This window comes from Oncorhynchus gorbuscha, linkage group LG21 (assembly GCF_021184085.1).
Source record: "Oncorhynchus gorbuscha isolate QuinsamMale2020 ecotype Even-year linkage group LG21, OgorEven_v1.0, whole genome shotgun sequence".
In the NCBI taxonomy this organism is placed as follows: domain Eukaryota; kingdom Metazoa; phylum Chordata; class Actinopteri; order Salmoniformes; family Salmonidae; genus Oncorhynchus; species Oncorhynchus gorbuscha.
In genome coordinates this window covers 45430746-45443575 of record NC_060193.1, presented here as the reverse complement: position 1 = coordinate 45443575, position 12830 = coordinate 45430746, and the positions used below count along the sequence as shown (strand labels likewise).

At 44.9% G+C, this 12830-nt stretch overlaps 1 protein-coding gene across 1 annotated transcript in view; it reads right to left on the bottom strand.

Moving 5' to 3' along the window:
• Positions 1 to 218: 218 nt before the first annotated feature.
• The window catches only part of LOC124008490 (aryl hydrocarbon receptor-like), a 98341-nt gene continuing 85729 nt past the window's right edge, over positions 219 to 12830 (bottom strand). Inside the window, exons 5-13 of the mRNA XM_046319795.1 lie at positions 11885 to 12008; positions 11428 to 11573; positions 10961 to 11163; positions 9193 to 9302; positions 8833 to 8974; positions 7265 to 7490; positions 6832 to 7061; positions 2831 to 4364; positions 219 to 2396 (exon numbers count right to left, since the gene is read on the bottom strand). Coding sequence (XP_046175751.1) covers positions 2289 to 2396; positions 2831 to 4364; positions 6832 to 7061; positions 7265 to 7490; positions 8833 to 8974; positions 9193 to 9302; positions 10961 to 11163; positions 11428 to 11573; positions 11885 to 12008 — 2823 coding nt within the window. The 3' untranslated portion in view covers positions 219 to 2288. The remainder of the gene's footprint in view (positions 2397 to 2830; positions 4365 to 6831; positions 7062 to 7264; positions 7491 to 8832; positions 8975 to 9192; positions 9303 to 10960; positions 11164 to 11427; positions 11574 to 11884; positions 12009 to 12830) is intronic.

Sequence of the window (12830 nt, the reverse complement as noted above, 5' to 3'; positions counted from 1 at the left end):
AGTGTTATGATATGGTATACTACATACAGTATGTGTGATATATCTATACGTTGTATGTTTTTGATTATCTTTATTTACTTTTAAATTTGTATTTATTTGCTCTGATAAAATGGTATAATTGAACCAATAAAAAAAACATCTCACCAGGTCAAATTCCTGTTACATGTAAATGTACTTGACGAAGAAAAGGGATTCTGATAAGAACAGACAAACCTGTGTCAAGTCATTAAACCTCTTTAATGTGGAGATGAAATATAACAATTGAGGCGTAAGCGCCATGGCTGACACATTGTTAGAGGCAGAAAAACAACAAAAGCCACAAGGTGTATATTTATAAATACTGTTCTGAGGAAACAGGTCAAAAAGGGTTTTACAGGCATGAACTGTTCTGTGTGCAGAAAACACATGTATAAAATAGTGTACAATAATAGATGTGAATCTTATGAAGGCCAGATTACTTAAAAATACAAATGAAAAATAGTATGTACATATTAAAATTATACTGCATATAGAAAGGCGCCTTGGCCTCAGTGCAGTAGTTATAGTGCCTACATTGTGCAGAAGCATACAGACAAGAATACTGAATACTATACTTTCAATATGGACACTTACGGTGTTCATTGTAGGTTCTGTATTTTTGTACGATTTCTGAAAGCACCCGATCCCCCTAGAATACATTGAATAATCCACATTGATCATTCTGAAACTGTAGCTGCCAATATTGTATTACTTCCCTGTAGAACTGCAGGGCAATAAAATAATTAATCAAAGAAAGTAAAGTAAAGTGAAATATATTCCCACATTGGCATAGGAGAGCATATCAACAATGCAGTTTGAACAGTGGCTCTACTTTTTCTTTTCAAATTGACTGGTGATTGATTATATGCTTTTCCATGATTGGCTCATCGGTTTTCCTTCTGCATATTTATGCAAATGAGGCACTTCAACTATCTGATGCATTTCGGCATGAATACTTTACCAAGGCACCGCCCCTTCTTGGGTGTTTTCTATCAATAGAAGAACAATAGAAGCCAATAAAACGGCAGGTGCACAGGAATCCCACTGGACACAGACGTCAATTCAATGTTTATTCCAAGTTGGTACAACATCATTTCATTGAAATGACGTGGAAACAACGTTTAATCAACCAGTGTGTGCCCAGTGGGACACTTCACAAAATAACAGATAAGACTAAACTGGCTCAATTACATATTTATAGTTTTGGTTAAATGCTTATAAAAATACAAAAATTTTTTTTTCAAAAAACAAAACAAAGCTGAGTAAATAAATGTATTTTTTGTTGTTGATGTCATTACATTCTGATTAGCATATCTTGTTGTAATAATAGGATAAATGGAGCATGGTTTGTGATGCAAGAACATGTGGCAAGTCACAAAAGTCATCACATGGGAAAGAGTTTTTACATGTTCATTCAGGTCATTGGAGTACTATGATTGCTGGGGAATAGTTTGTTTTTTACTCCGTATCAAAATAAGCAGTTGATACAGTTTGAACTGTATATCATCTATACATACATATTGTCCATAATATCGTATGCCAACATATTTAGCATTTTCCAAATGCAAATGCTCTTCTTTTTGCCCGTATGGTTATACTGTAGTCAATTTACCAGGCATCGACTATCTCACCTTTCCTTTTGGAATTTGGCTAGATCCTATATGCTCAAATGCATTTAGGGATTTAAAAATCCCAGGAATCTAATTCATCGTGTTATCTCTTTTTCCCTATTACTTCTTACGTCATCATCTTTCGCCTGTCCTTTCCAAAATCATCTGGCAATTATTTAACATCGGAGGCACAATTCTAAACAACCAATAAATATATTCTCTTTCCTCCACATCGACCAGACGTGACTGTATGTCCAAAATGGCACTCTATTCCCTACATAGTGCACTACTTTCGACCAGGGCATGCCCACCCAAGGAGAAAGCAAGTCAAGGAGGAGCTCGTGACAGTCACTGGAGCTTCTGTCTTCTATCTGGTTGCAGAAGAAAAATAAGCCACACAACCCTCTGGCCCAAACGCCTTGTATCTTGCATCCAAACATACGATTTGAGACGCATAGAAGAGAAATGAAGGAAGCCATCTTGGCCAGTCTCCTTGGTGAAGTAAGGCATGGTGGTGGTAGAATCCCCAAAGGCACCTGGCTGTGTGAGTCTGTATGTGTCCGTGTATCTGTTTGTTTAGCACAGAGGGCTACTCATTAGTATCTCAACAAATTCCATTCAGCCGCAGAAAAGGCGGTTTCTTCCTCCTTGTAGAACCTTCTAGAAGTCGCAACAGTTGTTTTGATTGTTCTCTGAGAAGTATGTGGTTCCGTTGGGCAGGGGCGGGAACTGGAACGATATGTTTTCCTCCATTGGACAGTTTGTGACCTGGATGGTGAATAATGGACCAAGTTAGCCACAACAGATCAGAAAGACAAGGGGATGATGTAATGCATGCAACCCACTGCAAACTGTGCTTGTTTGAGTGCTTTTAAAATCCACATTATACCCTTCTCAAAGAAACCAATGACAATAGACAAAATAAATCTTCAAATGTGTGTTTAAGTACATACAACAGAGTAATTAGCTCTAAATGCTTCAATATACGTCAAATATGAAACAGACACCTTCTTCCCAAAGGTCCCTTCGTGGCTCCTAATAACTGTCCTACTCGTAAAACCCTAAATACTGGTGCAATTAGAAACGCTGTAATCTGGTTGTAATAATGAAACAAGTCTCGGCCTTGAAAAATAGCTATTTCTACCTCATTGGGACAATCTGTTAAAATAAAGGTTACATTAAAATACTGGTGCCTGTCTTACCTGTGTCTGCCTGTTGCAGTTGAGGTACTGCTGCTGGACCAGCAAGCTGTCTGGTGTGAGGCCCCCAGGGGTTAGACCAGGCCCCACCTGACAGGACAGAGGGCTGATGTTGGTGTCACCCTGTAGGATTGCAGAGGACCCCACAATGGGCCCGCTGGAGTTCCTCTGGAAGTAGCAGGAGGCCTGGGAGGGACTCTGGTCGTGGAGGGGGGCTGTGGCCCTCTGACAGGAGGATGGGACCAGGGAAACAAGGGCCGTGTTGGGGTTTAAACAGACCCCGTTGACAGAAACCGAGGGGGGGTTGGTGCTGCTGAACATGCAGCTGTTGGAAGAGACGAGAGGAGGGGTGACTTGAGCAGAGGTCTTTTGAGGCCTATACTGGCCTGATATTGTTTGATCCCTGTTGTAGTTCTGGGCCTGAGAGTTCTGCTGTGGCTGGGCCTTGAGCCCAGGGATAGGGAGCTGGGGAGCAATTTGGAAGTCAGACACCTGGTTGTTATAAAAGCTACCCGTGACATTGTGTTGGTGTCCATTTTGTTGGTGTAACATCGTGGGAAGCATTTGCTGCTGCTGCTGTTTCTGGGTCTGCAGGGAAAAGTGTCCTTGTAGGCAGCTAGCCGGGTTGGGATCTAGAATGACATCTTTTGGTTGATTTGAACAATTCTGGGCAAAGGTTTCCAACAAGGTGTTGGCCACCATGTTGGTATTGGGCATGGAGGAGGGCAAGGGCATCCACATGGTTTCCTGACCGGGCACGGCAAAGGCATCTGATTGGCTTATGGAGCGCTGGTCCTGGAATCTCATTGGCTGATCATTCATGCCCCACCCCAGCAGCTGGTTCTGGATTGGCAGACCCATAGGAGCAGAGCTCTGATTGGCAAGGCCTGACTGCATCTGTTGTCTCAGGGAATAAGACGCCAGCCCGTTACCAGGGTTGGACAGGATCTGAGAGGCCTGGAGGCCTTGCTGCTTACCTTTGGCTTGGTTCTGCCGCACCTGGGCACAGGAGCCAGCCAGGGCAGGGTTAAAGGCCAGAGGGTTAGCGTTGCTCTGCAGGCCCAGGTTCTCTCCCAGGGATTGGGCAAATGTGTTCCTGGAGGAAGCCTGCTGGAGTGTGGGGCCGTTCAATCCCATCTGAGAGCCCATGTGTGTCAGCTTCATCATGCCCCGAACGTTACTCACTGTTTCAGCCGCACTCAAGCCTCCCATCCCAAGCAATTGGTTCTGCTGGGGATCAACCCCCCAGTTGAAGCCCTTTCCTCCAGGCATCATGGTATTCCCCTGCAGGTCGACATTTTTAAGGCACTCTGGTACCTCCAGGAGGGGGTTGTTGACACTGACGGACCCCAGCATTGAGCCCAGATGCTCGGGCATCTTGAGTCCTCCGTTCTCCTTGAAGAGATGTTCCTCCACATATGACAGGATGTCATGGTTGAGGATGTCATCAAGGTCCTCGGACATCTCACAGTTGCTGGAGCTCATCTTCAGCAGAGTGTTCTCCCAGTCCTTCAGCTCTGTGGGGTCCACATTCAGGCTGCAACAAGATAAGATCAGATCAGGTCAACTTCCAGGCTGCAATCACAACAAATACAACTTTATTTGTATAGCACATTTCATACAAGCTAGAGTATAGCAATACAATACAATGCGACTCACATAATTTTGTTTAAATAGATACAATCAATCATAGAAAATAGATGGTAAAATTCCATGAACAAAAATGTAAAGTATTTTTGTGGTAGTACAAGAAGTTTAAACATTTTAATTAAGTGAGGCGGTGAAATACACTGCTCAAAAAATAAAGGGAACACTTAAACAACACAATGTAACTCCAAGTCAATCACACTTCTGTGAAATCAAACTGTCCACTTAGGAAGCAACACTGATTGACAATACATTTCACATGCTGTTGTGCATAGACAACAGGTGGAATAGACAACAGGTGGAAATTCTAGGCAATTAGCAAGACACCCCCAATAAAGGAGTGGTTTTGCAGGTGGTGACCACAGACCACTTCTCAGTTCCTATGCTTCCTGGCTGATGTTTTGGTCACTTTTGAATGCTGGCGGTGCTTTCACTCTAGTGGTAGCATGAGACGGAGTCTACAAACCACACAAGTGGCTCAGGTAGTGCAGCTCATCCAGGATGGCACATCAATGCGAGCTGTGGCAAGAAGGTTTACTGTGTCTGTCAGCGTAGCGCCTCCATGCTCTGGACACTATCAGGAGACAGGCCAGTACATCAGGAGACGTGGAGGAGGCCGTAGGAGGGCAACAACCCAGCAGCAGGAACGCTACCTCCGCCTTTGTGCAAGGAGGAGCAGGAGGAGCACTGCCAGAGCCCTGCAAAATGACCTCCAGCAGGCCACAAATGTGCATGTGTCTGCTCAAACGGTCAGAAACAGACTCCATGAGGGTGGTATGAGGGCCCGACGTCCACAGGTTGGGGTTGTGCTTACAGCCCAACACCGTGCAGGACGTTTGGCATTTGCTAGAGAACACCAAGATTGGCAAATTCGCCACTGGCGCCCTGTGCTCTTCACAGATGAAAGCAGGTTCACACTGAGCATGTGACAGAGTCTGGAGACGCCATGGAGAACGTTCTGCTGCCTGCAACATCCTCCAGCATGACCGGTTTGGCGGTGGGTCAGTCATGGTGTGGGGTGGCATTTTTTTGGGTGCCGCACAGCCCTCCATGTGCTCGCCTGAGGTAGCCTGACTGCCATTAAGTACCGAGATGAGATCCTCAGACCCCTTGTGAGACCATATGCTGGTGCGGTTGGCCCTGGGTTCCTTCTAATGCAAGACAATGCTAAACCTCATGTGGCTGGAGTGTGTCAGCAGTTCCTGCAAGAGGAAGGCATTGATGCTATGGACTGGCCCGCCCGTTCCCCAGACCTGAATCCAATTGAGCACATCTGGGACATCATGTCTCGCTCCATCCACCAACGCCACGTTGCACCAAAGACTGTCCAGGAATTGGCAGATGCTTTAGTCCAGGTCTGGGAGGAGATCCCTCAGGAGACCATCCGCCACCTCATCAGGAGCATGCCCAGGCGTTGTAGGGAGGTCATACAGGCAAGTGGAGGCCACACACACTACTGAGCCTCATTTTGACTTGTTTTAAGGACATTACATCAAAGTTGGATCAGCCTGTAGTGTGGTTTTCCACTTTAATTTTGAGTGTGACCCCAAATCCAGACCTCCATGGGTTGATACATTTGATTTCCATTGATAATTTTTGTGTGATTCTGTTGTCAGCACATTCAACTATGTAAAGAAAAAAGTATTTACTAAGAATATTTCATTCAGATCTAGGATGTGTTATTTTAGTGTTGCCTTTATTTTTTTGAGCAGTGTATATTCAAAGTTCAATTTATTAAAATATCTGGTCTGATTACTTTGATAGACTATGTCAACCTCATTACTTTGGAATGTGGGGCAGTTAGATCACATATTTAATCAAAAATAATTACACTAAGACTACTACACTTTTACTCATAAGGAATTAGAAATGTTTCAGGTTATCATTTGGGGAGAGAAATATAATGGACATTTGTGGACAAAACTTACTCAACCTTAAAAAATGGTTTAGTCTTCAACTACCACAACATATTTTCATCACTAACAAACTTCTAAACTTCTTCCACTAGATGCATCATCATATGTAAATAGTTTATGATTAGTGAATACTATAACGCAGTTATTCTGCGAACAAATGCACAAATTTGTGGCGCTATGCAGAAGTTGACTCCCTCCAGGCACATGTTGCTAGGCAACCCCTGCACTTGCCTAGGCAGGCCTACTCCCTCCATGGCTAAAGCCAGTTTGAGAAACGTGCTAACAAACGTTTGTGCTGTGCATCTCAATAAATACTGCACTCTAAGTCATGATAGTGTTGCTAGACAAAGCAATTTTACTTTCTCCTTTCAATTTTAGAATCTACTATTGTTTTTTAATTCATTTCTATTATTCATTCTACAGTAGAAGTAGTAGTCAAACCTGGAACACAGGCTGTTGTCCCCGATGATTTGCTGCAGTGTTTCCATCAGGTCCTGGACAGTGGACTCCTCCCTGATGCCCGCGTCCGGCCTGGGCATAGTGTGGTGTTGGGACTGCCAGGAATCACCAGGCACGTTGGCCATTGCGTGGCTGTTGCTGAAGGCCTGGTCTTCCCAGGAGCATAGCTCCTGAGGGTTGGGGGGCTCGCTGGAGGTCTCGCTGGGGCTGGTCTGCATGGATGAATGATTGAATTAATAAAATACTTTTCGTCTCAAGTCATCCTTAGCGACCCATCCTTACAGGGCTATTTGAGACATTGTCTGTGTCCAAAATGGCAACCTATTGCCTACATAGTACACTAGAGACCTATTGGCCCTGGTCAAAATTAGTGCATAATATAGGGAATACGGTAAAACAGAGTAAATTGCTGTACCTGCATGTAGATGGCCTGGTCCTGCTTCAGCATGGAGCCCAGCAGGGAGTCGGGGTCCAGGGCCATTTCTTCGGCCATCTTCCTGATCTTAGGGCCCTTGCTCTGGGTTGGAATGTCAGTTATGTCCAGAGAGGGGCCCACCTCGTAGAGAACAGCTTCCCCAGTGGCGAAGTTAAAAGGCAGCTGGAGTCTCCGCTGGCGAAGCTGCTCCTCACCCTCATTATTTCTTGAGGAATAAAAAGGAGTATTAGAATAAAATAGAGTAGTATAGTACAGTAGAATACAGTAGAGTACGGTAGAGTAGAGTACGGCAGAGTACAGTAGAGTACGGTAGAGTACAGTAGAGTACGGTAGAGTAGAGTACGGTAGAGTACAGTAGAATACGGTAGAGTAGAGTACGGTAGAGTACAGTACAGTACGGTAGAGTACGGTAGAGTACAGTAGAGTACGGTAGAGTAGAGTACAGTAGAGTACGTAGAGTAGAGTACGGTAGAGTACAGTAGAGTACGGTAGAGTAGAGTACAGTAGAGTACGGTAGAGTAGAGTTCGGTAGAGTACAGTAGAGTACGGTAGAGTAGAGTAGAGTTCAGTAGAGTAGAGTACGGTAGAGTACAGTAGAGTACGGTAGAGTACAGTACGATAGAGTACAGTAGAGTACGGTAGAGTACAGTACTTTAGAGTACAGTAGAGTACGGTAGAGTAGAGTACAGTAGAGTACGGTAGAGTAGAGTTCGGTAGAGTACAGTAGAGTACGGTAGAGTAGAGTAGAGTTCGGTAGAGTACAGTAGAGTACGGTAGAGTAGAATACGGTAGAGTACAGTAGAGTACGGTAGAGTAGAGTTCGGTAGAGTACAGTAGAGTATGGTAGAGTACAGTAGAGTACGGTAGAGTAGAGTACGGTAGAGTACAGTAGAGTACGGTAGAGTACAGTAGAGTACGGTAGAGTAGAGTACAGTAGAGTACGGTAGAGTAGAGTTCGGTAGAGTACAGTAGAGTACGGTAGGGTAGAGTAGAGTTCGGTAGAGTACAGTAGAGTACGGTAGAGTAGAATACGGTAGAGTACAGTAGAGTACGGTAGAGTAGAGTATAGAGTTCAGTAGAGTACAGTAGAGTACGGTAGAGTAGAGTTCGGTAGAGTACAGTAGAGTACGGTAGAGTAGAGTAGAGTTCGGTAGAGTACAGTAGAGTACGGTAGAGTAGAATACGGTAGAGTACAGTAGAGTACGGTAGAGTAGAGTATAGAGTTCAGTAGAGTTCAGTAGAGTACAGTAGAGTACGGTAGAGTACAGTAGAGTACGGTAGAGTAGAGTAGAGTTCGGTAGAGTACAGTAGAGTACGGTAGAGTACAGTAGAGTACGGTAGAGTAGAGTTCGGTAGAGTACAGTAGAGTACGGTAGAGTAGAGTAGAGTTCGGTAGAGTACAGTAGAGTACGGTAGAGTAGAATACGGTAGAGTACAGTAGAGTACGGTAGAGTAGAGTATAGAGTTCAGTAGAGTACAGTAGAGTACGGTAGAGTACAGCGCAGAGTAATCTTGGATTGGATTGTCCAGATGATGACTCTACTCACGATAATGGTCTCTGTCTGACCATGATGAAGTCGGGCCTCCCTCCCTTGTAGATCAGTCTGGCGTTAGCCTGAACCCAGATCCACACACCATTCTTGGCCAGGAGCCTAAACACAGTCAGACCACTCTCACCTGTCTTTATCACTAAGGCGGAAAACAGACGCAAGGAAACTGTCAAAAACAGGGTCGGGTACAGCAAATACAGAGAACTCATTTGTTTTTGTTCATTTCATTCATTCATTGTTTAATCCATTTGTTGCTTCAGTTATTCATTCATTCATCCGTTCAATCATTTGTTAGTTAATTCAAACATTCAAAGAAGAAAGTTGAAATATTGATTTGGAAACGTGACAACGACTTACTTCTGACATGGTTGTCGGCACAGTACATCATGTCAGCAGCGTGAATGAACTGGTATCCAGAGCCTCTCATACACAACTCCAGCTCCGTGTAACCCAGAACCACCTTCCCTCTGGCACACAATAACACACAGGGGGAATAACATTAGAAACGCTTGCTAATAATTCAGTTTTTTCTGATCTCTACAGTTTGTGGTTACAATTCATAGTAATGTTCATGAATAAGTCATTACAAATTCTTATAAATCATTTAGAAATTAATATAAATGTTATAACACACACAAAGGAATAACGTTATCTATAACGTTAGATATACATTACATGGCCAAAAGTGTGTGGTCACCTGCTCGTCAAACATCTCATTCCAAAATCATGGGCATTAATATGGAGTTGGTCCCCCCTTTGCTGCTATAACAGCCTCCACTATTTTGGGAGGCCTTTCCACTAGATCTTGGAACATTGCTGTGTGGACTTGCTTCCAAGTAGCCTAGTGGTCAGAGTGTGGTTAGAGCACTCTAACCACTAGGCAGGTAGGCTTGGGTCAGTAACCGAAGGTTGCTGGATCGAATCCCAGAGCTGACAAGGTAAAAATATGTTGTTCTGGTCCTGAACAAGGCAGTTAACCCAGTGTTCCCTGGTAGGCCATCATTGTAAATAAGAATTTGTTCTTAACTGACTTGCCTTGTTAAATAAAGGTTTAAAATACATTTAAAATTCAGCCACAAGAGCATTAGTGAGGTCGGGCAGTGATATTGGGCAGTGATATTGGCTGATTAGGCAGATTCATCCGTCGGACTGCCAGATGGTGAAGCGTGATCGATCACCACTGCTCCAGAGTCCAATTGTGGCAAGCTTAGGCTTGTACGGCTGCTCGGCCATGAAAACCCACTTAATGAAGCTCCCGATGAACAGCTATTGTGCTGACGTTGCTTCCAGCAGTTTAGAACTCGGTAGTGAGTGTTGCAACCGAGAACAATTATTATTGTTAAAATTGTACCCCCTTTTCACGGTATCCAATTGTTTAGTCGTTACTATCTTGTCTCATCGCTACAACTCCTGTACGGGCTCGGGAGAGACGAAGGTTGAAAGCCATGCGTCCTCCGAAACACAACCCAACCAAGCCGCACTGCTTCTTAACACAGCGCGCATCCAACCCGGAAGCCAGCCGCACCAATGTGTCGGAGAAAACACCATGCCCCTATCAACCTGGTCAGTGTGCAATGTGCCCAGCCCGCCACAGGAGTCGCTAGTGCGCGATGAGTCAAGGATCTCCCTACCGGCCAAACGCTCCCTAACCCGGAAGCATTGTGCGTCGCCCCATGGACCTCCCGGTCGCAGCCGGCTGCGACAGAGCCTGGGCTCGAACCCAGAGTCTCTGGGAGCACAGCTAGTGCCCTAGACCACTGCACCACTCGGGAGGCCCCCTGAGAACAATTTTTTTGCGGTACGTGCTTCAGCACTAGACGGTCCCGTTCTGTGAGTTTGTGTGACCTACCACTTCACGGCTGATCCGTTGTTGCTCCTAGATGTTTCCACTTCACAATAACAGCACTTACAGTTGACTGGGGCAGAAATTTGACGAACTAACACTGAGCTCTTCAGTACGGGCCATTCTACTGCCAATGTTTGTCTATGGAGATTGCATGGCTGTGTGCTCGATTGTATACACTTTTCAGCAACAGGTGTGGCTGAAATAGCTGAATCCACTAATTTGAAGGGATGTGCACATACTGTAGTGTACTTTAATAATAACACTGGATGGGAGTGTTACCTTGTATCAACATTCGTGGGGGTGAAATCCAGCTTGTGTTTGGTCTGGAATATAAGTGTCTTGGTCCTGATCTCCAGGATAGAGGGGGTCTGGATGGGGGTAGCCACCACAAACAGGGCCAGCTGGGGGTGGTCTATGGTACCATCATCTGACATCTTGTTCTGGCCATGGAGGTACTTCAGACGCCCATTGAAGTTCAGGGCCTGGTGTTGAAGACACAGCGAAATGAGGAGGAAAGGTAAGGGACTTCTCTGTGTGATCACATGAGGATAAACAGAGATCCTAAATACAACTACACTGAGGTAAGTTTTATATATATATTGTATTGTTTTTGTTTTGCGTATATTGTCTCATTCTGTGGATGCAAAAGTCGTATTTTAACCACTACTACTAAATTACCAATACAAAGTTAATCTGTGGACATTAGGCCTCTAGTTGTGTGTGGTTGGACTGTTAGTTTACTGTACCAGGAAGCCAGAGGAGTTGTCCAGGAGACAGCGGAAGCGACAGACGAAGCTCCTCTCCAGGAAGGAAGAGTTCTCAGGAGGAATGTGCTGCGGGTCGTAGCTCACTATGTTGCTGGTGATGTCACTGCTGTTGTTAGGCTGCAGGCCTACAGTACACACAGTTATGGTACATAGTATATTTATATATCTTTAATATTTTAGTCATTTATTAGGTACCCTTATCCAGACCAACTTACAAGAGCAATTAGGTTTAAGTGCCTTGCTCAAGGGCATATTTTTCACGAAGTTGGCTCTGGGATTCAAACCAGTGACCTTTCGGTGACTTGCCCAATGCTCTTTACAGCTAGGCTGCCTGTCCTCCATGGAATGAGTTCGACACCCCTGGCTTAGGCAGTAGAAAACCAGGGTGTGAGTACTAACATAGCAGACTGGAGTACTAACATAGTGCATTACTCACTCTCTGTTGTCCCAGGCTCTGCATCAAACTGGTTGGGGTTAAGGGCGAAGTGGAGCTGACGTCTGAACAAGGCCCTGTCGTCCGTGTGGATCAACTCAAACACACTCTGGTGAACCACATCTGACTGTGGGAGACAGGACAAAGAGGGAGACAAGAGTGTAAAAGACAATACACAGAACAGTACAGACTAGACAGGAATATATGACATGCATGAGATTCAGTCATTTCCAAATGTCTCCTGGGAATACGAACAGGTGCTGCCCTCTAGTGATTTGGCAGCCCTAATACGCCACTGTCTGCTCCATTCAATGTTTTGTGGGAAGGGGGAAGGAGTGGGATGGGTTGTGCATCTCTCATTAAAGAGCAAAGCTCACTAGGGTGCAGAGGCACAAACAACCCCCATATTCCAAGAGGACTCTCTGTGAGTGTGTGTGCGTACGTGTGTGTTGTTGTTTGGAGCATGAGTCATCAACATATTCATTAGAATACACCTGCATTGCTTGCTGTTTGGGGTTTTAGGCTGGGTTTCTGTACAGCACTTTGATATATCAGCTGACGTAAGAAGGGCTTTATAAATACATTTGGTTTGGATTTGATTTGATTAGAGCCTCTCTCCTGCAGTGTGACGTCTGTCTTTAGGTAAGTGACTCGGCCATGCACCATGTGTGTGTGTGTGTGTGTGTGTGTGTGTGTGTGTGTGTGTGTGTGTGTGTGTGTGTGTGTGTGTGTGTGTGTGTGTGTGTGTGTGTGTGTGTGTGTTTGTGTGTGTATGTGTGTGTATGTGAATGTGTGTGTGTGTGTGCACTGTAAGCAGGGGTGAATGTAGATTTCATTTCTTCCCCGTACGGGACGTCCTATGTGCACAAGCTTATGGGCCTAATCATAGAATTTTCCCGGGACGCCGTACTGGACCGCTTTACGTTCACCCCTGGCTGTAAGTGTGTGT